Source organism: Arvicanthis niloticus, chromosome 16 (assembly GCF_011762505.2).
Source record: "Arvicanthis niloticus isolate mArvNil1 chromosome 16, mArvNil1.pat.X, whole genome shotgun sequence".
NCBI classification, from domain to species: domain Eukaryota; kingdom Metazoa; phylum Chordata; class Mammalia; order Rodentia; family Muridae; genus Arvicanthis; species Arvicanthis niloticus.
The window spans coordinates 19,352,192-19,379,684 of NC_047673.1; the positions used below are offsets into that span (position 1 = coordinate 19,352,192).

Here is a 27,493-nt window from a genome sequence, read left to right on the forward strand (position 1 = left end):
TGTACCATTAGGGGTTTAAGATCTAGTTCCCTTTGTGAACTCTCATTGGGAAGTCAAACCTGGCCTCCTAGAGGCCAAGTTTCCCCACTCCCTCAGGACGCACACCCTTTTGTGGTAGGACAGTTAAACCTAGGAAGAGCCAGCACCTCAGTGAAGGCAGTAGCGACCTCTGTTGTAGATATTCTCTGTTCCTCAAACTCCAGAGCAGATTTTTACCGTCACCTTGGTACTTGGGTAAGTGCTGCCCCCTGCTGGAGGAAGCTACCAAAGTAAGGAATACACGGGTCTCTCAGATAAGGTTTTTTTCATTTAGAGGCCATTCAGGAGAAAATGAAAGTGCTGTATGTATTCAAGACCCAAGGATTCTGCAGTCTCTCTGTTAATATGCCACTGGACCCTCACTTCCCGCCAGAAGGGAAGGGGCTTCAGAATGTGGCCGTGCTACCCCCTAATCCCCACCTTGGCTTGGGATAAGCTTGTCAAGATCTTGTTTACTCATTGGACCAAGCTGTGGCCAAACTGCTTTCTGATTGGCCCACCACTCAGGCCTGCAGTAGCTAAGTGATTCCTTCCACAGCGACGACTAGGAACAACGTTTACGTGTGGCTCTTCCCAACCCGAGTCTTTAAGTCTTTAAACGTTTTCCTTGACATTTCATGCTCAAGCCAGAAAAGACAGCGTTCTAGAGCAAATCAGGGTCCCAATGGGATGGTTCAGATTTGCACTGGAATCGCGAATATTCATTCATTCATTCTCTCTCTCTCTCTCTCTCTCTCTCTCTCTCTCTCTCTCTCTCTCTCCTTTCTTTCAACAGGGTCTCATATAGCTCAGGGTATCCTTGAACTCATGATTTTGCCGCCTCTATTTCCCAATTTCTGGGATTGTCTAGCTTAGTTCTGCTTTCTGAGCCTTTAAAGAGCAAACCCAGATCCCCATCCAGGTCTGTTTTCTGACTTCCCAGCTGAACATCTTATTCCCTGACACATTTCCTGCACACTAGAAAGCTCAGCTGTCCTACCAGCACCAACACCCAAACATTTAAAAAAGTTTTAAGGCAACATATGGTGTGCACGTGTGGAGTTCTGTCTTAGCGTTTCTACTGCTGTGCTGAAACACCATGACCAAAAGCAATTTGGGGAGGAAAGAGTTCGCTTCATCTTACAGCTTTTAAATCCATCGTGGAGGGAAGTCAGGGCAGGAACCTGGAACCAGGAACTAGAGCAGAGGTCAGGGACTGGTGCTGCTTACTGGCTTGGTCCCCATAGCTTGCTCAGCCTGCTTATTTATGGAATCCAGGACCATCAGTTCAGGATTGCAGTGAGTTAGCACCCTCTCTCCCCCCCCCCCCCCACGTCCCAAATCAATCATCAGTCAAGATAATACATCACAGGCTTGTCCCACAGTCCAATCTGATGGTGGCATTTTCTCAGTTGAGGTTTCCTTCTGCCAAAATGACTTTAGCTTGTCAAGTTGATATAAAAACAAGCCAGCACAGGTACAATGTGATGTGGTGTTTTGAGTTTTATATACAATGTGCAATAATTAAAATTATCTTTTTTTTGGGTCAGGAGAACATATGAGGTGTAGGGAACGTGGGATCTTGTTATGACACGAGCATAAGAACGGTAAGGTTGGTTGAACTCAAACCTGGGAATCTCAGAATTGAGAAGGACAGGAGTGGAGCCATTCCCTACCTGCCTCTCTACCTGCTCTGGAACATATAACCATGGCACGCCACTGAGAGGACCATGGCAATCAGTCACAAAGCATAAACACCTGGAGTTTTCCATGCTAATGAGATATCTAGATAGGTCCCAAGCAGTCAACCAGTGAGCTTCCCGTCCTGGGCATTCATTCCTGCAAAAAGGTATTTGATCCCTGGTTCACCCTGAATAAAGCGTATGCATTTACATCCATCATCAAATAAGCCAGTATGAGCAAGCAAGGGTCACCACTGGAAAGGCCATGCTTCAGTCTCCCCGGGAAGGCCTTCACCAGCCTCTCTGTACTTTTGGAGTACATTCAGAATCAGATTGGTTCAGTCCTTCCTTTACTTCACTCTCCCCTTTCTTGCCCAGCGTGTGGACTCCCTGAGGGGAAGTGTGGACTGAGAACCCCCCACCCCACCCCCCTCCCGTTCCCGACTCCCAATTGTGCTCTGGTGCTGACCCCTGGGTACACAGGAGACTAGGAACTACAACGTTTGTCCCAGATTCCTGTTTCTCATTCTGGTCTGATGAAGGAAAACACAGACTGGACCACCATTACCGATTTTGTTCTGCCTCCCCTGAGCAGTGGGCAGGCTGTGCTCCAGGCACCCCGGCAGCAGGGCAGGAGGACAGGACACAGTCCGGGAACTTGTGCTTACAGGGAAGCTCTCAGCCAGCCTAAGCCCAACCCTAGCATTCAAATACTCTAAGTTTGATTAACTCTGTCTCATTCTTAGTTTATACTACATTGTGTAAGTGGTACAAGTCTGACTGGAGTAACAGTAAAATGACTTTATGCTTCACTAGATAGAATTAAATCACACTTGCCTTTTGCAATCCTGCTGTCAGATGTTCTGGACCGACTTTAGTGTGGGGTCCCTAAGTTTGTCTGGCATATCATCTGATCCCTCATCTCTCCTCCTCTCCAGCCCTTGGTTTGGAAGATTTTAAAGCCCAAAGAACAAGACAGTGTTAACATTTCTCTTCTCTAGAAGAACTGGAAATATTTAGAAATTCCATTTGGTCATACACAGGTCCATTTGTTCACAGGATGGCCCTGAGACCACTTATGTCTTTCTTAGTTAAGGTTCCTATGGTTGGGATAAAACACTGTGACCAAAAGAAACTTGGGTGGAACGGGTTTATTTCAGTCACAGTCCCTTAGTAAGGGAAGTCAGAGCAGGGACTCAGGAAGGAACTTGGAAGCAGGAACTAAAACCGCAACCACAGAGGAATGTTGCTTACCTCCTTGCTCCCCATGGCTTGCTCAACCTGCTTTCTTATACAGCTTAGCATCACCTGCCCAGGCTGGCACTGCCTACAGAAAGCTGGGCCTTCCAAATCAATTATCACTCAAGAAAATGACCCACGGGCTTGCTCATCTCTTAGCTGACTTTATCTTGGGTCAAGTTGACAAAAACAAAACAAAACACCAAAAAACCCAAACAAACAAACAAACAAACAAACAAAAAACAAAAAAACAAAAACAAAAAAACCCCAAAAAAACAAAACCCTAACAACAAACAAACCAAACCAACCCAACTAACGAAGACAACTTGGAACCAGAACTTACATTTGCTGTCTCGTTGCTTTTGAGGATCCTGTTTCTTTCCCTGTTACTCACCTTGGACTTGGCAGCTTCCTCTGTTTCTCTCTGGCGCTGAGGGTGAGCCACCCTGAGCAAGACACTATCCGCTGCCCAGAGGAGTTGGGATCTTGGCTTGTCAGCTGGCCACCAGCTGAACTCAGATTGGCACGTAATTAACTGGTCACCTCTACAGTCTACTTAGATTTCTGGGTCCACTGTGGGGCAGGATTGAGAGGGTTCTTGGTCTTGGGCCTGAATCACAAAAGCTTAAACTGTGGCCAGTAACCATTACAGTTTATGCTGTAAGAAGAACCTTCGTTTTGAAGGAGAGACTGTGATACCGTCTTTTCTGAACAGTCCCTCAACATCTCAGCGAAGCAAGTGCTTGGACGTTTACTTACTTCCGGTCTCTGCTAACTCGTGTTGGGCGTTTCCTTACTTCCGGTCTCTGCTAACTCATGTTGGACGTTTCCTTACTTCCGGTCTCTGCTAACTCCGTGTGGCTTGTTCCAGGATTTTTGTTTGCTTCTTGTACTGCACGGCTCCAGTTAACTGTAAGCCACATTATAGTGTCACTGTAACAAATAACTCTGGTTAGTTAACTTACGAAGAGTAAAGGCTTAACTTGCCTATCAGTTTGAGAGGCCGCGCGGCCATGCTGTTTTGATCCTCTGGTGAAAGGTGGTGGCAGCATGTGACTAAGCAAATCTCTTACTTAGTGCGTGAGAAGTTAGGATAGTAAATGTTCATTATAAACTTGACTGGATTGAGAGTCGTCTAGGAGACACCTCTGAGTATGTGTCTTTGAGGGGTTTCTAGAGAGCTTTCATTGAAGAGGGAGGATCCACCCTGCATGTGAGCAGCACCATGTTAGGGGACAGCATCATCATGCCCCCCAATGAGCTGGGGTCCTGGGCTGAATAGAAACAGGAGAAGGAAGCCAGTTGAGAACCACTGTTCACCTTTGTTTCCCGAGTGCACACAGTGTGACCAGCACAGCACACTTCTGCTCCCATATACCTCCCCTATCATGACAGACTGTTCTAGTTTGCTCTCTGTTGCTGCAATTAACACTAATGAGGAGGAACAGGTTTATTCAGCTTATTCTTCCTGACAGAGTCCATCATTGAGGAAAAGTCAGGACAGGAACTCAATCAGGAGCAGGGGGCAGGAACCGTGGAGAAAAGGGGCTTTCTGGCTGAGTAGCTAGGTTTCTTCTACAGCTCAGGCCTATCAACATAGGTATGGCATAATTCATAAGGGCTGGGTTCTCCTACATCAAGTAACAATTAAGAAATTTTTTATAGACATGTCCCTTAGACCAATCTAGTTGAGGCAATCCTCAAATGAGATGCCTACAGATAACTAGGCTGTGTCAAGCTGACAGCTGACGCTCACTGGGATGACTGTATGTCTTCAGATTATAAAGGAGAACAAACCCTTCCATTGTTTGCTTTGTCAGGAATGCTGTCACAGAGTAATAAAGAGGACCAAGAAAGGAAGATGAAGGGGTGGGGAAAGACATGTGTCCTAAGAAGCAGCATCACGTACAGTTTCCAAAACCATCTAACATTGCCATGTGCAGATGACCAAGTCTATAGCACATGGGCTTTGGGAGGATGGAGAATTCCAGATCCAAACAATGGCATCCACTCATGCTCTGCAGTTTTCACAGATCCACCTGCAACATCCAGTCGGAAACCAGGGATCAAAGGGAGTTAGTCTCACTTTGACCCCTTCCTGGTGTCTAATGTTCTTCAGAGTCTCTAATGTACCTCAGGTGGCTTAACCTATGCACTCCAAACAGTCTTCACTAGCTTCCTAAAGAACCGAGAGGGAATAGGATGCATCTTCTTGCTCTTCAGACCCCACTGGCACTTGTTGAGGACCATGAGATGTCGTCCGCTTACCTTCTGTCTTGCTCATTTTCCAGTTATCTCTCCTATTGTATAAATGGTTCTTACGTAAGCTGTAGTGTGTATCAGGATGAGTTGGAAAGCTTGTTAAAATGCATTGATGGAATAAACACCGGAGGTTTCTGATTCAGTGGATCTGGGCGGGGTCTCAGAACTGCCAAAAGCACATAACTTCAGGATGCCAGCTCTTCCAGGCTAGAAAGCCTACAAGCCTTTTTTTTTTTTTTTTTTTTTTTTTTTTTTTTTTTTTTTTTTTTCCAGTGCCTTTGTAGATTTGGGTAGACAAAAGTAAGTTGTTTCCTGTGACTCAGCAGAAGGTTCCTTCTGGACTACTTTCCTCAGTCAGGGGGTTTACATCTTTAGCCTTTAGGTTTGGTTTTAGCTGTTTGAGATAGGAATTCACAACAGTAATCATCACTGGCTGGCCTGAAACTCACTGTGTAGACTCAGCTGGCCTCCTACTTGTGGCAAACCTTCTACCCCTCCATGACTCCTGAATGCTGAGATTAAAGGTGTATGCCACTGTATCCAATATGAGAAATGTAATATCATTTACTCAGCAAATATTTACAACCAAGCACTATTCTAGAAGTCTGGGATAACACACTGAATGAAATAGACAAATGCCTATTCATATAATACTCATCTTGTGCACACACACACATAAACACTCACAGACATAGACACAAACTTACAGATACACTCACAGACATACAAATACACATACACAGTCACAACACACACACACACTCACAGACACAGACACACTTACAGATACACACATAGACACACACATGGATACATAAACAGACACATACACACACACACACACACACACATGGACATACAAACAGACATACACACACAGACACACACACTCATGGATACACAGACACATACAGACACACATACTCAAGGACACACAAACAGACACAGACACACAAACATACCCTCACAGGCACAGACACACACTTACAGATACACACAGTCAAAAACACCCACACACTCACAGACACACACAGATATATACACAGACACACAAATACACACCCACAGACACCTACTCACACACACAGACACACAGACACATACACACACAGACACACAGATACTCACAGACACATACAGACACACAGATACTCACAGACACACACAGACACACAGATACTCACAGACACATACAGACACACAGATACTCACAGACACACACAGACACACAGATACTCACAGACACACACAGACACACAGCTACTCACAGACAGACAGACACACACACACACCATGTAAATAGGAGATGAGGATAAGAGACAATAATTGGGGGCATATTTAGAACACAATGGATATGTTATGGAAATTATCAAAAATAAAACTCAGCAATTAACAAATGTCACTTTCAGTGGGGGAAGGGATGTGGTTCTTTAGTACAGAATGTAAGACCCTAGGATTGTGTCCCACACCCAGACCTTTGTTTGCCCGTGTTCTACTGTTTGCTAGTTCAGCTCACACATTCAAGGGGACACAGGAATGTCACAGGATTTGTGGCTGCTCGTGGATATATATATATATATATATATATATATACACACACACACACACACACACACACACACACACACACACACATACCCTCTTTGGGTAAAAAGAAAAGACAAATTAGGCTATAACAAATTGAGAAACTTCTGCACAGAAAATGAGACAGTTAAAAGAATAGGAGAGGAAAAAAAGCTTCTAATTGTTCCTCTAACAGAAAGTTAGTTTCAAGAATACACAAAGACAAAGAATGGTTGGAGAGCCGGTTCAGCTGGCATGGGCATCTGCTGCCAAGGCTGATGGCCCAAGCACAAGTTATTCTCAGACAACACATGTACCATGGTGTACTCCATATATCCCAAGAAGAATGTACAAGACACAACAACAACAACAACAACAACAACAACAACAACAACAACAACACACCACCATCTAAGAAGCTTCTCTTGCAGCAGAGTTCATTACAGAAAAACACAACTGGTCAAAATGCAGAGGGCAATGGGATGTGAAGTGCCCAGCTCCAATCTGTACATTTACAACACCACACCTACATCCGAGGCTCAGAGAAACATCGTAGAAGTAGGGGCTGGAAAATTGTAAGAGGCGGAGGATCAGGACAGCACAGAGGAGCTGCTTTGAGACTGTGTCTTATACACACAACAGGGAAGCAGATGCAGTAAGTCTCAGCAATGTGGTTGCCCGAGTAAGACCTAACAAATGACATCATTTGACATGCCAAAGTGGATGGGCACAAATCTCACAAGGCTCTACCCTTGGAAGAAGAGCTATCAGCAATTCATGGTTTCTGAAGGAGGGAGAAGTAATTCTTCACCAGGGACAAGACTGCTGACAAGTTAGCCAATCCCAAGAGGTCAGCCATATATGCATATGTGACAATTATAATTAAAGAGAAAGATGCTGTGAATTTGAAGGGTGGGAAAATTAGAAGGAGAAGGGGGGATGAGGTAAATACAATCCTTACTCATGAAATCCTAAAAAAAAGTCAGTTAAAAATAATAATGATAAAAACAATAAGATAAACCAGGCGGTGGCGCAAGCCTTTAATCCCAGCACTTGGGAGGCAGAGGCAGGCAGATTTCTGAGTTTGAGGCCAGCCTGGTCTACAGAGTGAGTTCCAGGACAGCCAGGGCTACACAGAGAAACCCTGTCTCGAAAAACCAAAAAAAAAAAAAAAAAAAAAAAAAAAAAAACAACCCAACAACAACAACAAACCAATAAGATACAAAACCAGCCCAACAGAAATGGTTAAGAAAAAGCATGGCTCTATGAATGGGCAGTTTTTTTTTTTTCTTTGTCTTTGCCTTAAACAACATACAGTCATTGGTGAAACTTGAAAGTCATGATCTATTATAGAAAAAAAAATGCAAATCATACCATGACTGTTTGTTAAAATGCTTACTTGGGACAAACACTGAGAATTAATATTCTAAAAGTGTACTGTTTTCAGAGAGGGGGTATGCTACTTCAATGATAACTTCTCCCATATTGCTTTAGTGCAGTTGCTAAGTTGGTTGTAGTCAACACCAGGAAATAACCTACACTGTCTATGAGTTAGAATCTGAGAAAAAAAGAAGCCATCAAAACTTCCTGTCTTGACCATTGGAACATTTATCATGGTGGTGTTTCTTCCTGATGGAGCCATTTTCCTACTCTGCCTCTCTCAGTACTCAGTTTTTTACCTTTTATTCTCCTTTCAATGGTTTTGAAGAGTTAATTCTACCTGTTCCTTTTTATAATAAACTGGCCCAATCCTTTTTGAAAGTGGAATGATTGAAGACAGATGACTACAAAAGTGTAAGAAAAAACTAAAAGGGGTTGGCTCTCAGGAGCCTGAGGGAAGGAAGATTTCTACCACAAGGCCAGGCTAGGATAAATATTTTCAACACTCAGACCCCACCCCCCAAATCCAACAAGCAAAACTCTTTAAATATAAGAATGATACAAGAATTTCCATTTCAATAATGTCATCAAGATGAAACAGTAGCATTTCCTCTAAAGAAAAAAGATGCTGACATGTGATAATCTCTGTGATGACTTCATGCTGTTTCTAGCTGGATCTCAAGAACGGATCCCAACAATACAGATCTATTGAACTGATCCTGAACTCACCACAGAGGGCAGCACCCTTGGACCCTAAAGCAACAGAGGAAATCACATGCCTTTCCTGTCAAACACGTTTTCCAAAAAGCTACACTAAAAGGTAAAATCTTGACACAGCACTCATAGGAGGATATTCCACTGATAAGTTTCAGCAATACAGTATCCCTGGGTTCACAGTCTTGGTCCTGTAGCTGATATACTACATTTTCCACATGGATGACATTTATAGTTTAAATGACAAGTAAGTATCCAACTTTATAGACCTGACAGAAACAGACAGATATGCAGTTGGCTTAACAGATGGTAGACTTATGTATTTAACAAACACAATGATGGCTTGAGGAATACAGAACATTTCCTTGTATTAAAATATATTGAGCCAGGCCTGGTGGCACATGTCTTTAATTAACCATAGTACTCACAGGATGTAGAGGCAGATGGGTCTTTGTGAGTTCGAGGTCAGCCTGGTCTACAGAGCAAATTTGAGAAAAGACGGGGCTACACAGAGAACCCCTGTATCAAAAAAAAGTATCTATCTGTCTGTCTATCTATCTATCTCTCTATCTCTCTATCTCTCTATCTCTCTGTCTCTCTGTCTCTCTGTCTGTCTGTCTGTCTGTCTGTCTGTCTGTCTGTCTATCTTTCTTACAAAATAATGGATTTCTTCATGACATCTAGGCTGTGTCTGTGCATGTCACTCATGTCACTCTCTGTGATCATAGCCACCAACAGCTTTCTGACACTTACTTGCTTTAGGAAATAGAAAGAGCAAACAGCACAGCAGGATATTAACAGTGTTCGTCTCTAGTGTTTGCTACTTTTTAGTTAGCTTAGGCCAGACTGTAGAGCAGTCTCCCTGAATGCTATGTACTGCACTGTACTTTAAGGATGGAAACTTCAACTCTGTATTTACCATACTAACTTTGTAAACTATCAGTCCTGGGAAGTTAGAGTGGCCACACACATGACAGGAAGCAGGAACCCTTACTTGGAAAACGAGTTGTGTGGCTCACTTTCTGGCCTCCTATTCTCACCTGGCGGGATGTGGAGCTGCCATCTTACAGTGTCAATCACACCTGGAGACAGTCATTTGTAGCTGTCTACCCCTTGATTACCACTCGCAGAGAGCCCCTTAGTGGTCCTCAAGAACCATCTCGAGTGGGTGCTCTACTCATCTCTGCAGGTCTCCAAATTCCTGGAAAGGTGCTAAGCTGAGCTGCAGTTCGCCAGAAAAGATTAAAAATAGAACTACAGCAAAAGCCTGGAAAAGGAAGTGTTCATGCAGCCTGAAGCAAAAGAGGTGGAAATTTGTGTGAGGGTCGATGGAAGAAGAAACTGTGGGAATTAGTCATGTGACAGATTTAGAGATCACTTCCAATTCACTAGATCCTGCTCTTGGCTTGTAACCATAGCAATGAAAATATGAGCGCTGGGCGGGGAGTCTATCCCGATGGCAGGACATAGACTTTAATCATCTCCTTCGACATGTCATGTGAACAATAAAATGGCAAGTAAATTGCTGATGAAAGTATAAGAAGGCTTGGGATAGAAATGAGGCAGCCCTGATGACCACATACCTTGAAGTTCCATACTCATTAGCTTCTGCTTTGAATGCGTATGAATTACTTGAAAAGTTTTCTCGAATCTGTTGTAGTGAGCCCATTATTCCTATGAGTGCGCAAGTGTGTTTAACTGTGTCAGTTCTGTGTGTTTGTGCTTTGGTTGTTGGATTGCTAAGCCTTGAAATGGGGCAAACTGTAGCAACTCCACTATCTTTGACTTTGGATCATTGTGGCGACATTAGGGCTGGAGGACATGATTTGTCAGTGACTGTGAGAAAAGAACCCTGGCAGACTTTTTGTGCCTCAGAATGGCCCACCTTTAACGTAGGATGACCCTCTGAGGGGACATTTGACTTGCTAACCATCAGAGCTGTTAAGTCTGTTGTGTTTCAGGAAGAACCGGGATCACACCTGGATCAGCAACCCTATATCCTTGTGTGGGAAGACTTGGCCCGCTACCCACCCCCCCTGGGTAAAGCCTTGGGTCACCTGTTGACCACCTAACTCCCGAATCCTGGCTATTTGGGAAGAGGTAGAGGGGAAGAAGTCGAAACCTCAGAAAAGTGAAGAAACCAGCACTCCGCCAAAGCTTTTACCTAAGATATACCCTGAAATTGAGGAGCCCCCTGAGTGGCCTCCTCCTCCCGCAGATTGGCTGGTTCCCGCTCCTGCTCCCCCACCCTATCCTCCTCAACCCCAACCTGTGCCCCAGCCGTCTGCACCCCCAACCCCCTCCATTGAGACAACAGGTGGAGGCCCCTCAACAGAGACCAGGAGAAGGAGGGGAGCTGCCTCGATCACAGAGGGGCCAGATTCTACAGTGGCCCTGCCTCTTAGGGCCGTTGGGCCTGCCTTGACCGACCCAACTCACTTACAGCTATTACGATATTGGCCTTTTTCCTCCTCTGATCTCTTAAATTGGAAAACTCACCACCCCCTTTTTTCAGAGAATCCAGCAGGACTCACAGGTTTGATAGAGTCTCTGATGTTTTCCCATCAACCTACATGGGATGACTGCCAACAGCAGACCCTGTTTACTACTGAGGAGAGAGAGAGGATACTCTCTGAGGCTCGAAAAAACATCCAGGATAATGCTGGACACCCAGTCCAGGATGAGGCTACCATAAGCCAGAGATTTCCACTGGCTCGTCCCCAGTGGGACTATCACATGGCTGAAGGTAGGGAACGGCTGTCCACTTACCGCCAGGCTCTAGTGGCAGGTCTCAGGGGGCTGCAAGAAGGCCCACCAATTTGGCTAAGGTAAGAGAGGTCATGCAGGGAACAAACGAACCCCCTTCTGTGTTCTTAGAAAGGCTTATGGAAGCCTATAGGAGATATACCCCTTTTGACCCTATGTCAGAGGGGCAACAGGCATCTGTGATTATGGCCTTCATCGGGCAGGCTGCCCCTGATATCAAAAAGAAACTTCAGCGCATCAAAGGGCTGCAGGACTATACCATTAGAGATGTTGTGAAAGAGGCAGAGAAAGTGTATCATAAGAGAGAGACAGAGGATGAGAAACAGGAAAGAGAAAAGAAAGAGAGGAGAGAGGATGAAGACAGGAGAGATAGGAGACAAGAAAAGAATCTGACACGTATACTGGCCGCAGTGGTAGGTGGAGAAAGAGGGACTAGGGTTAGACAGTTAGGGGACCTGGGCGACAGATGGAAGCAGGACCCAAGGAGACCCAAGAAGATAAAGATAGATCGGCCACCACTTGAAAAAGATCAGTGCGCATATTGCAAGGAGAAGGGTCATTGGGCCCGTGAATGCCCTAAAAGAAAAGGAGCAAAAGTTTTGACTCTGGGAGATAGTGATGAAGATTAGGGGAGACGGGGCTCGGCCCCCCTCCCTGAGCCCAGGGTAACCCTGAGAGTGGAGGGGACCTGCATGGATTTTCTGATAGATACAGGGGCTGAACATTCAGTATTACGACAACCTTTGGGAAAACTAAAAGATAAAAAGACGTTAGTTATTGGAGCTACGGGACAAAAATAGTATCCATGGACTACCTCCTGGACAGTGGACCTTGGAAAAAGGCAAGTAACCCACTACTTTTTGGTAATACCGGAATGCCCCACCCCCTGCTGGGAAGAGACTTGCTAACAAAACTCAAAGCTCAGATTACTTTTGCCCCTGCAGGGCCACAATTGTCTTGGGGAACTGAGGACCATCCCACCCTAATAATATCCCTGCAAATGAGAGAAGAATATAGACTATACCAGAGCAAAAAGAAACCACCTGTGGACATCCAAAATTGGCTAGATCAGTTCCCCCAAGCCTGGGCAGAGACTGGAGGAATGGGAATGGCTAAGAGAGTTCCCCCAATAGTGATTGAACTTAAATCGGGTGCCACTCCCATAGGGATTCGACAATACCCCATGAGTAAAGAGGCAAGAGAGAGCATACGCCCCCACATTAACAGACTGCTTCAACAAGGGAGGAAGAGGGAAACAAACACCAGATGGCCCATTACTCATTCGGGCTTGTTTGTACTTGTCTGGGCATGTTATTTTCGGTCATCCTGTCCCTGGTGGGTCTCGACATTTTTATTATGACTATTTTTATCATGTTGTAGGTGGTCTTTGCTGACCATGAGTTTTTATTACTGTTTCAATGCTGCTTTCAAATTTTGTTCTCACATGGTCAGGTATACTGGGTGTGTCCTGAGGCAATGCACATAGCACAGTCTTCACTGTCCCAGTGTAGGGACTGAGGTGTGATCGAAAGCTCTGGAACAATGCTAGCTTACATAGAACCTTCTACAAGGCTGATTAACTCTTTAGCAGTGGGGAGGTTGGAGTGTTAAAGATTGCAGCGTGTAGCTTTTGCTACCCTGCTTTAATGCTCCGAAAACAGGGGCCATGCTACCAGCCCCCACCCAGAGAAGACTGGATCCATGGATGAAAAAAACACACACATGTTGATCCATTTCAACTTGCCTTATCGGCTCAATTGTTGGGCACCTCCAATCTCGTACTGCTAGCATGCCCTTTCCGATACTCTTAACTCATCACTTTTCAACCTGCCCTAGCTTCAGTTACCTTTAGTCCCAGCTCGACACCCAAACCTCCCTCCCGGAGAAGTGGCCTGTGGCCCTTCCATCTGAGATCTCACATGGTTGGTTAGCTTTTCTCCCTCTGAAGCATGGTGAAACCTTCTTTTCTCTCTCCCTGTGTCTGCTAGCTCGCCTGAAGGGACCCAGAAGTCCTGCCTTTTTCCTTCTGCCCAGTAATTGGTCCATAGCATATTTACTGATAGATCAAGAACTAACTGGGGAACAGGACCTTAGCATAGGAACCACCCCTACAGCAGGTCCAGAGCCTAATTACAATTTATTTCGGGGGCTATCTTTAGACTCTCATTAACCATTTTTTTTTTTGCCCAGATATGTGTCTGAACAAACATTATTGTGACTATCAAGTGTGTTTTCATAGTGATTAACTTAACAGGTAACTAGCTTCCTCTAACCCTGAAACTAATATCATGCAGCATCCGGAGGCTTAGGACAGAGATTCTTCTGCTTTGCTATAGTCTGCCTACCTGCTCTTTCTATGAATGTGTTTGAAGAATGTCTTGATTTCTGATCATTTTTGTTCTGTTTCCATAAAATCATTATGAAATGGCTACTCCATTGGAATATGATATTTGGGGAAACCAAAATTGATGTTTCTGTACCATGGTCCTTTGTATTTGATTCTAGAATAAGCTAGGCCTTTTGATTCTCTGCTGTGAATATTGTTTTATTTCTTGATATGGAGCTCTGAAGCTGGATGATATGGGATGGAAGCTGGATGTCAAGTCTCAGGAAGTCAGCCCATAGACCCTCTAAGTCTCTAGAGACCTCTCCTCCTGGTCCTTGACTGTTTTTCACAGGCTTCCTCACACCCAATCCTAATATGCTTGTGTCCTTCCATCTGTGGATGGCTTCCCTAGATGCTGCCACTCTTAACATCTGGAATGAAAGAGGCTACAGAACAGAATACGTAGGGCCCAGCCTGAGTTAGAGCCATCTTCTCTCTAGCCACTCCCACTGCATCATAAAGAGATAGAATGCTAGAAGAATCCATCCCAACATTCTGAACTGGATACAGAAGGCACTTCAGTCCTCAACCCCCTGAAGAACTTAGGAGGGTAAAGCCCTGATGCAAGAGGACATGTGTTCCCAAAGGCTGGACTCTCTCTTTTTGAAAAGTAACAGACTACAATATATTGGGGACAATGAAAGATCACTGGAACATACCTCTAGGTTGACCGTTGGGCCTAAGGCAGTAACCCTGTGCATTAACAACCTCAGGGTTGCCCCAGGAAGTAGACAGAGCCTGGATGATCAGGAGAATAGACAGGCAGAGCTGCCTAGCATTTCTCATGGCAAGAAGAAACCAGATCGTCTTCCACACCTTAAGAGCTGTGCTAGCAAGGGCCATTCTCCTGACCCTAAATTAAGCTTGTTGGTAGTTTCCAAAAGGATCTTTCAGGGCAATTCTGTGGTCGAAGACCCAGAGCCCAGGCAGACATTTGTTGGACGCACTGACTTGCTGAAGAACAGCCCTGAAGCAACAGCAGGGGAGGCCCAGGGGAAAACGAGAACAATGGCGTTACTTAGCAAGGCTAGAAAGCAAACAGAAAAAGCTTTGAACCCAGTTGACACCAGATGGGTCCAGAAGCGAGAGGTGGTTATGAACACCGAACACCCAAGCAAGAAACACCAGCAACAGCAACAAAAGATTCTGGAGGATCTGAGAAGGGGCCATCTGGGAGGAGGAGACAGGAAAGGACTCATACAGTCACAAGGACCTTTCAGGTACCCCAAATGTCTTGCTCTAGAAAAAAACACCTTTGTGCAGGGCAAGAAGATCGAGCCCTATTCTAGACATTCTGCCCAGATAGCGAGCCTTTTAGTTGGAGAGCAGGAGTCTAGAGAGGAGCTGAAGTCAGTGCTTTCAGGCTCACACAAACTGAAAGCTAAGAAAGACTCCAAAGGAAAGAAAACACAGACCCAATTCTTGGAAAATACTTCCTGGCAGGGAAAAGAAAAGGTTATGGGCCATAATGTCCTGGAAGAAGCTAAGCCTGGGCTCCTCAAGAGGAAGAAGATGCAGGCCATGGAGATGTTAGCCAAACCTCATTGTGATAGAGAACTCTGCCTAGAAAACAGCAGAGAGGAAGTACAATTCTTTTTTCAGGACGTCAAACAGCGTGCTTTGGAAAGAAACATCATAAGGCCTAAGAGGTGGCCAAGGGAGGAAGGCTGGGACCACACGGTCCAGGGAACCCCAGTTGTTCTTGCAGTTCGGGACCATATTTATCCTCCACAGGGATCAAAAGACAGTACCCCAAAGTCCAGGCTGAGGTTATCCATCAGGAAAACAAATATTGTTGAGTCATAAGTGCTTTGCAACTTATGATGTCTTATGTATGAGTAGATGTGAATGCTTATGAGGTGAGAAGGCGGAGCTAAAGGCCAGGCCAGCCCTTGAGGGCAAGGTGGGCTTGGGAGGACAGAAGGCACAGCAGGTGGTTGCCAGGCATCTCAGAACTAAACCATCTGCCCATGGACACCAAGCTTTAGGATGCTACAAGAAGCTGAAGGCATCCGCATATTGAAGGTACTCATTTCTTCTAAATGTGACGACATCATAGAGACCATCCATCTTCTGGGAAGGAATGGCGCACAACCTCTACCCCATCCCCCACTCCCTGCCAAAGAGTTTATAAAGGCTTTGCTTTTCTCTCTACAGGCTAAGAGTCAATGGAGCCTAGAGTTTGGACTGAAATATTTCATTCCAGAGACAGGCTATGTACTTAAGTGAACAAAGGAGGAACCGAGAGAGCAGTCACTCTCTCTGCATCCTGCCCCGTGAGCATCTCTGTTCCATCACAAGACTGAGTGAAAACTGAGGTAGATGAGTGTTTCTTTCATTTTTTCATGTATCTGTAACCCGGAAGTACTACTAACATGGGTTAATTACCACATCTTGTACCCATGCAGGGGGTCCTAAGTCAGCTTTCATTCCCACCTCTGCTTTGCTGGGGGGGGCATTGATGTGTTTATATAAAAGATAAAGAGATAAAGAGTATGTTCTGTGGGTGTGTGGAGAGGTATGGGGAAAAGGGATGTCTCAGTGGGCTCATGCTGAGGCATCTCTTCCCCCTGAGGGACCAGCCACATGATGGTATAGTATAGAATAAAGTTTATTCAGGGCATGGGGAGGGGAGTTAAGAGAGTAGTAGAGGCAAAGAGAGGGAGGGAGGGAGGGAGAGAGAGAGAGAGAGAGAGAGAGAGAGAGAGAGAGAGAGAGAGAGAGAGAGAGGTAGAGGCTGGCCATGAGCACGTAGAGAGAGGGGAGAGGTAAGGGGAAGGGGCAAGGGGACAGAGAGAAGCAAGAGATCAAATTAAGAGATCAAGAGATCAAGAGGGAGAGAAGGGGGGAAGCAACCCCTTTTATAGTGGGCCAGGCCTACCTGGCTGTTGCCAGGTAACTGTGGGGAGGAGCATACCTGGCTGTTGCCAGGTAACTGTGGAGGTGGAGTTTAGACAGAATACTAACATTCCCCTCTTTTGGTTTAATTAAAAAAGAAAAATTAGAAAAAGGTGACGGCGAAGCAGGAATAGGGTCGTCGTGATATCTGGCTACTTCCTGCTGGCATTGGGGGCGATGTGTCTCTAGGGGGAACCTAGAAGAATGGGTATGGGGGATGTTTGTCTGGTTTTAGAGACAAACATTCCCCATACCTATTTAGAGAGTTGGCTGTTTCCTGCTGTCCAGGGTCTATGGAGCCATCCGAAGACAGGTCAGAAGGAACAGGTCCAGTAGAAGCAGCTGTGTGTGTGACAGGAGATGGAGCATCTGGAGGTTGCTTCTCTGGAGCTGTTCGGGATGTGCCTGGACTTGACATGATGTAGGGAATAAGATTAAGTACATTTGGAAGAAAGAAAAAAAAAATTAAGATGTACATTTGAAACCCAGAGGAATCTCACTCTTTGGAATAGGTAGTAAGTGGGAACTTTAGGCAGATGTACTTATCTGCATGGAGCCTATTTGGTCCATGAGAGGTAGATCTGAGTGGGTTTCCTGTAGCTTGATAACACCCATAGCATATTTCCTCCACTATCCAGACTTCTTCAAAACACACGCTAGTGTTTCAGCTTTTTGAAGAAGCTCATTTGTCATCACCCTTTGTGATCTTCTTCCCCCAGGCCTTGCATTCCACGTCTGCTACACCTCCTCCCACACAAGCCCCTTCAATTTTCTAACACGTGGGTAGCTCGCTCTTTTTCCGCTTCCAATAGCAATGGACGTGTTCAAGAAAAAGTATTTATTTCATAAAAAATGTTCAAGCTGAGAGTTAAAGGCATACTGAGATAGACCCTTATTATATTTTAATGTCGGTTTGCACTTAACAGTGAAGGAGACCTGATCCATGTTACCAGGATGTATGCTGTGAGGTAAAGATCAAGGTTCATCCTTCTGTGAGTAGCTATTCAATTTGGACATCACGTGTCGAAAGATGCTGTCTCTTCAATATGCACTGTTGGCTTTGTTGTGAAAAATCTGGTGGCTATAGGAATATGGGCTTATATCTGGGTCCTCTTTTTGTTTTTTACAATATGACTTTAGTTTCATAGGTTTATATCTGAATCCTCTATTCTATTCTATTCTATTCTATTCTATTCTATTCTATTCTATTCTATTCTATTCTATTCTATTCTATTCAGCTGCTGCCTGTTTCTGTACCAGTACCAGGCTGTTTTGATCACTATGGCTGTGTAGTATACTGCAGGTATGATAATGACTCCAGCACTGTTCTTTTTGCTCAGGATTTATTTGGTATGTAGGATATTTTGTGTCTACACATGGATTTTCAGATTTCTATGCTTCTGTGAAGAATAGCATTGCAGTTTTGAGATTACATTGAATCTGTATTTTATTTGGTAGGATGGCCATTATTTACAGTATTTTGTCCATCCATGAACATGGGAGGACTTTCTATGTTCTATTATTTTTCTCTATTTCCTTCTTCAGTGTTTTAAAGTTTTCATTGTACAGACCTTTTATTACCTTTGTTGGGTTTATTTCATGTTATGGTTTTTTTTTTTTTTTTTTTGGTTTTTCGAGACAGGGTTTTTCTGTTAGCCTTGGCTATCCTGGAACTCACTCTGTAGACCAGACTGGCCTCGAGCTCAGAAATCCGCCTGCCTCTGCCTCCCAAGTGCTGGGATTAAAGGCGTGCACCACCACTGCCCGGCTCATGTTATGTTTTTTTAAAGCGACTATAAATAGGATTGTTCCTGTCATTTCATTTGTAGTATGCTTGCCCTGGTCTATAGGAAGGCTACTGATTGTTCCGTTAATAATGTGTCTTGTTGCTATGTTGAAAATATTTTTCAACTGGATGAATTCTCTAGTGAAGTCAAGGTCTTTAATGTATAGAATCATATCATTTGCAAATAAGAATACTTGAATTTATTTTTCTATGTGTGGCTTTTTTAGTTTTCCCTCTTGTATTATTTAGGTAAGACTTTAAGCATAACCTTGAAAAGGACTAGAGAGAGGTGGATATTTTTATTTTGCACCTGATTTTAGTGCAACTGCATCATAGTTTTGGTTTTTATTTTTTCCAATTTGGCATGATGTTAGCTATAGGCTTGGTGTACATCACTTTAGTTTAATATATGTTCACTATATCCTTAGACTTTCTTAGGCTTTTATCATGAGGAGGAAAGGTTGGATTTTGAAAAAAGTGGTTTTGCAACTATTTAAATCAATATGCTTTCTGTCTTTAAGTACATGTATAATTACTGATTTGTATATGTTCAACAACCTCTGCATCTCCGTCATAGAACTGACTTGATTTTAAACTATAGTCAAATGGTCTTTTTGGTGTGTTCCTGAATTCAGTTTACAAGTGTTTTGTTGAAATTTTGCATCTATATTCACCAGGGAGATTTATCTATAATTAACTTTGTGTTTGTGTGTGTGTGTAATGCTGGTTTTAACAAATACTTTATAGAATAGTCTGAAAAACATTGTCTGTAGCTCTTTTAGTAAAATCTGGTAAAATTTTATGAGTCCATTGGGACCTGCCTGGGCCTTTTTTTTTTTTTTTGGGTTAGGAAGTTTTAAGATTACTGCTTCAATCTCATTGCTTATCTGTTTAAAAATTTTAAAATATCTTCTTAGTTTAATCTTGTTTGGTTATATGTATTTAGGAATCTATGCAGTTCTTTTAGGTTTTCCAGTTTGGTGGAATAGAGATTGTTGAAGTGTGTGCTTGTGGCCCTCTGAATTTCATTGGCATCTCCCTTTGTACCCTAGTCTGACTGATATTTTGTTCCTTTTTGGTTGTTTCAGACAGGCCAGAAAATGTTTGATGTTTCTTGGTCTTGGAACACTTTCATTTGGTATCAAACCATCACTCTTTCATTTGGTATCAAACCTTCCAGTGGAGTCAGGACTGTCTTCATGAAGCATGAACCTTCCAATGGAGTCAGGACTGTCTTCATGAAGTCTATCTCTGCCATTTACAGCAGATGCAGGCCTCCATCACCGTCTCTGACAACCAGTTGCATGTGCACATTCAGGTATATGAAGGGGAAAGAGGTGTGGCCAAGGGTAGAAACCTGTTGGGGAAGATGGAACCCACAGGTAGGTGTACCTCCTGCACTCTGTGGCATGTCTCAGATTCAAGTCTCTCTTGACACTGATGTTAATGGTACCCCTGATGCTTCTGTTGCAGAGCACAATACAGGAATGGGGACCAGATCACTTTCACCAATGACAGAGCCCTCTTGCTCATGGATGACACTGAGTCCAGCAGGCCAGGTGACTGAGGCATCCACAGGTCCAGATGAGAATCAGACAAAGTTCCGAGAGTTCTCTGAAATCCTGTGTATTCCCTGTGATAGCAAGAGTTGATACGACTACTTCAGGGAAACATCACTGATGAGGACAAGAGAAGACTCTTGCCAAGTGTGATGGGATTATCAGTTGATTGTGTGGAAATCTGATTGCAGTGGAGCAAGAATGTAATTAGCAGCAGCAGCAGCTGGGGGGAGCAGGCTATCCTCGGGTGTTGGTGATATACGAGGCAGAATGCCTGGGGCCCTGAGCTTCCCTCTTGGGGGAGCTCTCCTGTGGTGGTGCTTTACAGCCCACTATGGTACGGGGTATTTAAGTTAATCTAATTAGAGATATAGTATTCTTCCAGAGGAAGACTTTGGTGGACCTCAATCCACCAAGTTCTGGGCAGTTCAGCTCCTACAGTAATTTCCAGGACACTCCCAGTCTTTGAATACTGACCATGTGTACAGGGAAAAGAAATAATACTGCATTCTGTAAGCTTTGAATCATATATAGAAAATGTAATATCTTAAATAAAATTGTTTAAAATCTGCACTCAAATGTAGACATTTTAAGTGTATCCCTCTGCTGATTCAATATTATGAAAATATATTTTACATTCTAAGAGACTGAAACTTTTGCTGGACCTTACAGAGTTAATGATATACTTTGAGGTCCTGTTATACTTAAACCTCTGTCTTATAATATACTCAGGCTTTGTTTAATTTGCCTTTAAGAGAATAATGTAACAGTTGGGTGGCATGGTACATGGCTTTAATCCCAGCACTCTAGAGGCAGAGGCAGGCAGATCTCTGTGAGTTTGAGGCCAACCTGGTCTACAGAGTTAGTTTCAGGTCAGCCAAAGCTGCCCAGAGAAACCCTTTCTCAACACACACACACACACACACACACACACACACACACACACACACACACACGAACAATGTACCAACCAACTTTACTTGGCTCAGGTTTCCCATGTGCTCAGCTTTTACGACCCCAGCTAATGCATAGCTGTAATTTTAAGTCACGCACTCAGCTATTGATCTGGAGTAACGCACGCATGTACGAGCGCTATGCTCGCAAATATAAGTTGAAAGCAGCCTTATCAAATGAATACCCATCATAAGTGTTGAAGACAATTTATGGATATTGCTTGTTAAATAATGATGTTTGCAGTACTGTTGTCTGGGTTAGTGGAGTCACTTGGAGTCAGTGGCTTCATCTTCTGCAAAACTGTTGATTTCAGTACAGTTTCTCTCATTCCTTCCCCAATATGTTGCTTTCTGTGCTGTTAAATACAAGCAAGAGCAAAGCCCCTAGTTAGGGACTCACGTGCGCGCGCGCACACACACACACACACACACACACACACACACACCGGGAGCTGTTTGCCGATTCTCTGAAGCAGAGTAAAAAAGAGAGAAAAAACAGTCTGCCTGTTAGGCAGAGTCAAGGCAGGTCAGGGTCTGCTGGCAGACTTCCTGGCCTGCTGAAGCACAGGACGACAAGAGGGGATGCACTCGAGGCTCAAGATGAAGGGCTGAAGATTCTATTGATCCTGTTGGAGGGAATAGGGAGGTTTTTTTTTTTTTTTTTTTTTTTTTTTTTTTTACAAATGTCTTATGTGTATATTTCAGCAAATTGTTTCTGTTAGCTTGTGGCTTTGTTTCCCTCGGTACTGTAGTATAAAAAGGCCATGAGAAATAACACTAGAGGCTGATGTACAGCTCTCCTTCTATCTTTCTCTCGAATCCTTTTTCTATCCCTCCTATAATCAACCTTACTCCCCCTCAGAGGACTCTCTGACTTTGTATTGGCCAGCCCAGTGCACGCACACACACATGGGATGGCGAGAGAGAGACAGAAAGACACAGGGACAAACAGGCTCATAAGAGACCAGGCAGGCATAGATTCAAACTCAGACGACAGACAGAAAGTGACAGGAGACACAGGGGGAGAGAATTATTTAAGTCTGGGCTCACTCATGGCTAGATTATATGAAGGGGTAGAACATTTCATTTTTTCCCCCTTAATGTGACACAGACACATTACTGGTGACTGAGTTTGTCATCAATGCTCTCAAACTTGTATGTCCATGTGTTAAGTCTAGCCTCATTTGATTATCTTTTAATTTCCTGTCTTATAGATACCGTGCTAGGCTTTTTCAGGGTGTTGACACTATTCCCATAACTTAATGGAAATGCCTTTTCAGTACACAGAAAGATGGATCTCAAATGAGTATCAAAATAGCCCACACAGTAGATATCTATCAAACCAAATGACCTGTTAGCCCAACAGGTCACTGTAAACACAGACACGGTAGATAGGCAGAAAAGTGTACAGAGAACAGCTGTCTCCAGAAGGCGTGTTTTTCACTGCAGCCAGGAACATTGACCATCTTAGACCCATGTCAGTCACTGTGAGTCTGAATGACCGAAAATGTAACAACCTGCCAATTAATAAAAGACCCTGCTTAGTTCTCCAGTTAGAGATGGGCCTGGGTTTCAGGGTGGGTTTATCTTAACAAGAAAGCTGCAACAGGGCTCCAGTGAAAAGTAACCGGATCCCTTGTTCACATTTTCCAAGTTGCAAGAGAAACATATTCTTTTGTCTCCGATCCAGGGATCCATTGGAAGTTGTGGGTGAGGCTGGGCTACAAGATGCCACGTTGTCTGTGGGAAAACTACAGCAACATCTGGGTAGAGGAAGTGCTAGTAGCTTGAGTGTTTAGTGATGGTCTTGTAGCCTCTCTGAGTACTTAGCTCTTCACTGGACTCCAAGACCACTCTTCCCCCCGCCCCAATTAAGTGCTTCCCCCAGAAAGTGCTGGCTATGGTGGTCTGTGAATGTCATCAGGGCCACACACCTGTCTTTGCTTTTGTGTATCCTTCCATTTTGTCATAGGTAACCTCAAAGCTACTCTTGGATTCGTGTTAACTGATTCTTAGTGGTGAACTCTAAAGACCAGCCATTCTTTTGTGGTGTTTTGTTTTGTTTTGTTTTTTGAGACAGGGTTTCTCTGTGTAGCACTGGCTGTCCTGGAACTCACTCTGTAGACCAGGCTGGCCTCGAACTCAGAAATCCGCCTGCCTCTGCCTCCCAAGTGCTGGGATTACAGGCGTGCGCCACCACCCGGCAAGACCAGCCATTCTTAAACCACTTTCTTCACATTGTTAAATGCCATACCAACCCCAAAATTCACGGTCAGATAGTTTGAAACAGGGCAATAGTGGGCTTTGTGTGACACTTAGCCTTTAGTGGTAGTAAACTTTCAAAGTTTTCCCAGTGTAACTTTGCCATTCCTTCCCTGAGAAGCACGGGAGCAGAAGAAAGTTGGAGCCAGGAGTCACTGTTGCTGTCCCTTCTCCCTCACATTCTCAACACCCTTAAGTCACTTTACGTTGTATACCACAGTCATTAGCCACTACCCTGTCTGAGGTGTTGTTGGATTTCACCCAGGACACTGAGAGAAAGCCCTAGAGGATTGTTGAAGACTTGTCTCTGTAATGACCACTCAGGATGAAACTGGTAATAACCTGCCACTAATCAAGCACAAGAGAACAGAATTGGCTTGAAGCACTACTGAGCAGGCTTTCCACTGATGGAGAAACAACCTCATTTTGAGTCTCATGGTCCTCTACAGCTAACTTATGATAATGTATCTGAACAGGTTTTGCTACCAAATTATCTATCTATTGTTTCACAAATTAGTCAGCCTATTATTTAAGGCCCAGGGACTAAAAGAAACAAGGAAAATGACCCAATTAATAGTCCCAAGATGGAAGGAAGTAGGGTTGATAACCATGGAGAGGTTGAAAAACAATTCTTGCACCAGCTCTCATTTTTATCTTTCTCTGTCTTTTCTCAAGGCCTTCTCTGACCTTTTTCATGCTATCTTTAACCATCCCTGTTTTGTCTATGTAAAAGCAACATTCTTCTTTAAGGGCTGTACACAGTCTAGAGCTGTACACAGTCTTTTCTATTGTAAAAGAGTAAATCAAATCCAATAAAGTCCTTTGCAATTTTCAGAGATCACTTCAGACAGTGAAACGAGGGATTTCTTCAGATTAGTGATGTCAATCTCTAGCCATTTGATGTCCTCCTAGTCAATGGGCCATCGAAGGTATGAGTAGTATAAGTTCGGAGGCCAGCATCAGGATTAGAACTTCTAACAGCAGACACCATGGGTGATTCATTTTTACCTGGAAAGGAAAAGGAAGGGAATTCTGAGGGAGATTTCTCTTCCCTGGATATCAATTGTTATTCATCTTATTTATAATTGGGCCTGTCTTTGTGGGGGTATCTATTTATTTCATTAGTCTTTTTGGCAGCCATTTAGCTGTGCCTTCTGTGGTATCAAACAGGCATATCAATCCTCAGCTCCATATGAGAACTGGGCCCAGGCCATTCCATTTAAGGGTAAGAGGGTCCTTCCACATAGCTGTGGCATAGTTTTTATTGATCTCAGTGATGCCAGAGGCAGGCAGCAGCAGATTTGCTGTGAGTGTTCAGATTTAGAAAATTAAAAGTGAACAAGGCATGATGAAGAGTATTTCTGGGAGACTCCTTCTGGGGGTACAGTTCCCCCTCTTTTGTTTTTAAAGCTATTTTTTTTTCAGAGTTCTTGTAAAATCAAGGCAGAAGTGCCAGCAACCGCTCCTTCCACACCCAGAGAGTCATGAATACATTATTTAAAAAATATAAATCTATATTAATAATCTTTTATCAAAGGACTGTTATAAAACAGCCAACAACTAATCAGTCTATATAATATATTGATTAGTAATAGCATCTACTTTTTGTAAAATTACTCCTCTATTGTCAATTAATTGTTGAGAGAAATTAGGATTTGCATCTCTCTTGAGAATATTAAACAGAGACTTATTTTGTGGGAGCTTAAAATAAGATCTTAGCCAATTAGCATCTCTAGAAACTTTTGAAAATAATTTAAAATAAATAAATTATCTTTTTTTGTCAGACCCATTATCTGTTTTTTTATTGGATATTTTACTTATTTACCTTTTAATGTTATCTCCTCTCCCATTTCCCCTCAAAACCCCTTATCCCATACCCCCTCCTCCTATTTTTATGGGGGTGTGCTCCCACCATCTTCTCAGTCCCGCCTCCCTGCTCTTGAATTCCCCAACACTAGGGAATCCAAACTTTCGGGGACCAAGGCCCTCCACTTCCACTGATGCCTAACAAGGCCACCCTCAACTACCTATACAGGTGGAGCCATGAGTCCCTCCCTTTGTGTTCTCAGGCTGGAGGTTTAGACCCCGGGAGCTCTGGTTGAGTATTTTGATACTCCTTCTAAAAAGGACCAAAGTGCCCACACTTTGTTCTTCCTTCTTCTCGAGTTTCATGTGGTTTATGTGTTGTGTCTTAGGTATTGTGAGCTTTTGGGCTAATATCCACTTATCAGTGAATGCATACCATATAAGTTCTTTTGTGATTGGGTTACCTCACTCAGGATGATATTTTCCAGCTCCATCCATTTGCCTAAGAATTTCATGAAGTCATTGTTTTTAATAGCTGAGTAGTACTCCATTGTGTAAATGTACCACATTTTCTGTATTCATTCCTCTGTTGAAGGACATCTGGGTTCTTTCCAACTTCTGGCTATTATAAATAAGGCTGCTATGAACATAGTGGAGCATGTGTCCCTGTTGAATGTTGGAACATCTTTTGGGTATATGCCCAGGAGTGGTATAGCTGGGTCCTCAGGTAATACTATGTTCAATTTTCTGAGGTACCTCCAGACTGCTTTCCATAGTGGTTGTACCAGCTTACAATCCCACCAACAATGGAGGAGTGTTGAGAATTTTTTGTTCAGCTCTGTACCCCATTTTAAAATAGGGTTATTTGATTGTCTAGAGTCTAATTTCTTCAGTTCTTTGTATACCTTGAATATTAGCCCTCTGTCAGATGTAGGATTGGTAAAGATCTTTTCCCAATCTGTTGGTTGCCGCTTTGTCCTATTGACTATGTTGAATAGGTAGGTGGAGAGTGGGTAGCCTTGTCTAGTCCCTGATTTTAGTGAGATTGCTTCAAGTTTCTCTCCATTTAGTTTGATGTTTGCTACTGGTTTGCTGTATATTGCTTTTACTTTTTTTTTTATGTTTAGGTATGGGCCTTGAATTCCTGATCTTTCCAAGACTTTTATCATGAAGGGGTGTTGAATTTTGTCAAATGCTTTCTCAGCATCTAGTGATATGATCATGTGGTTTTTTTCTTTTTCTTTGAGTTTGTTTATATAGTGGATTACATTGATGGATTTCCATATATTGAATCAACCCCGCATTCCTGGGATAAAACCTACTTGATCATGATGTTTTGATGTGTTCTTGGATTTGGTTCGTGAGAATTTTTTTTGAGTATTTTTGCATTGATATTCATTAGGGAGATTGATCTGAAGTTCTCTTTTTTTTTGGTCTTTGTGTGGTTTAGGTATGAACATAATTGTGGCTTCATAGAATGAATTGGGTAGTGTTCCTTCTGTTTCTATTTTGTGGAATAGTTTGAAGAGAATTGGTATTAGGTCTTCCTTGAAGGTCTGATAGAATTCTGCACTAAACCTGTCTAGTCCCAGCCTTTTTTTTTTTTGGTGGGGAGACTGTTAATTACTTCTTTTATTTCTTTAGGGGTTATGGGACTGTTTAGATGGTTTATTTGCTCCTGGTTTAACTTTGGTAACTGCTATTTGTCTAGAAAATTGTCCATTTCATCCAGATTTTCCAATTTTGTTGAGTATAGGCTTTTGTAGTAGGAGCTGATGATTTTTTGAATTTCCTTGGTTCCTGTTGTTATTTCACCCTTTTCAGTTCTGATTTTATTAATTTGGATACTGTCTCTCTGCCCTCTGATTAGTCTGGCTAAAGGTTTATCTATCTTGTTGAGTTTCTCAAAGAACCAGCTTCTGGTTTTATTGATTCTTTGTATAGTTCTTTTTGTTTCTATTTGGTTGATTACAGCCCTGAGTTTGACTATTTCCTGTTGTCTACTCCTCTTGGGTGTATTTGCTTCTTTTTGTTCTAGAGCTTTCAGGTGTGTTGTCGAGCTGCTAGTGTACGCTCTCTTCAGTTTCTTTTTGGAGGCACTTAGAGCTACGAGTTTTCCTCTTAGCACTGCTTTCATTGTGTCCCATAGGTTTTGGTAAGATGTGTCTTCATTTTCATTAAATTAAAGATGATTTTTAAAAAATGTGTTCACCACACTT

At 43.3% G+C, this 27,493-nt stretch overlaps 2 protein-coding genes across 3 annotated transcripts in view; both read left to right on the plus strand.

The window, feature by feature from the left end:
• Nucleotides 1-14,536: 14,536 nt before the first annotated feature.
• Nucleotides 14,537-15,926, plus strand: LOC117721722 (protein Tex24-like). The gene has a single exon (XM_034520522.2). It carries the CDS (start codon nucleotides 14,572-14,574, stop codon nucleotides 15,814-15,816), a length of 1,245 nt encoding a protein of 414 aa, XP_034376413.2. The 5' UTR covers nucleotides 14,537-14,571; the 3' UTR covers nucleotides 15,817-15,926.
• Nucleotides 15,867-27,493, plus strand: part of Chrnb3 (cholinergic receptor nicotinic beta 3 subunit) — a 48,244-nt gene continuing 36,617 nt past the window's right edge. Inside the window, exons 1-4 of one of the 2 annotated variants that reach the window (XM_076913974.1) lie at nucleotides 15,867-16,035; nucleotides 16,168-16,328; nucleotides 17,835-17,900; nucleotides 19,783-20,012. In XM_076913974.1, coding sequence (XP_076770089.1) covers nucleotides 19,795-20,012 — 218 coding nt within the window. In that variant the 5' untranslated portion in view covers nucleotides 15,867-16,035; nucleotides 16,168-16,328; nucleotides 17,835-17,900; nucleotides 19,783-19,794. The remainder of the gene's footprint in view (nucleotides 16,036-16,167; nucleotides 16,329-17,834; nucleotides 17,901-19,782; nucleotides 20,013-27,493) is intronic. The other variant, XM_034520107.3, reaches the window with a different exon arrangement.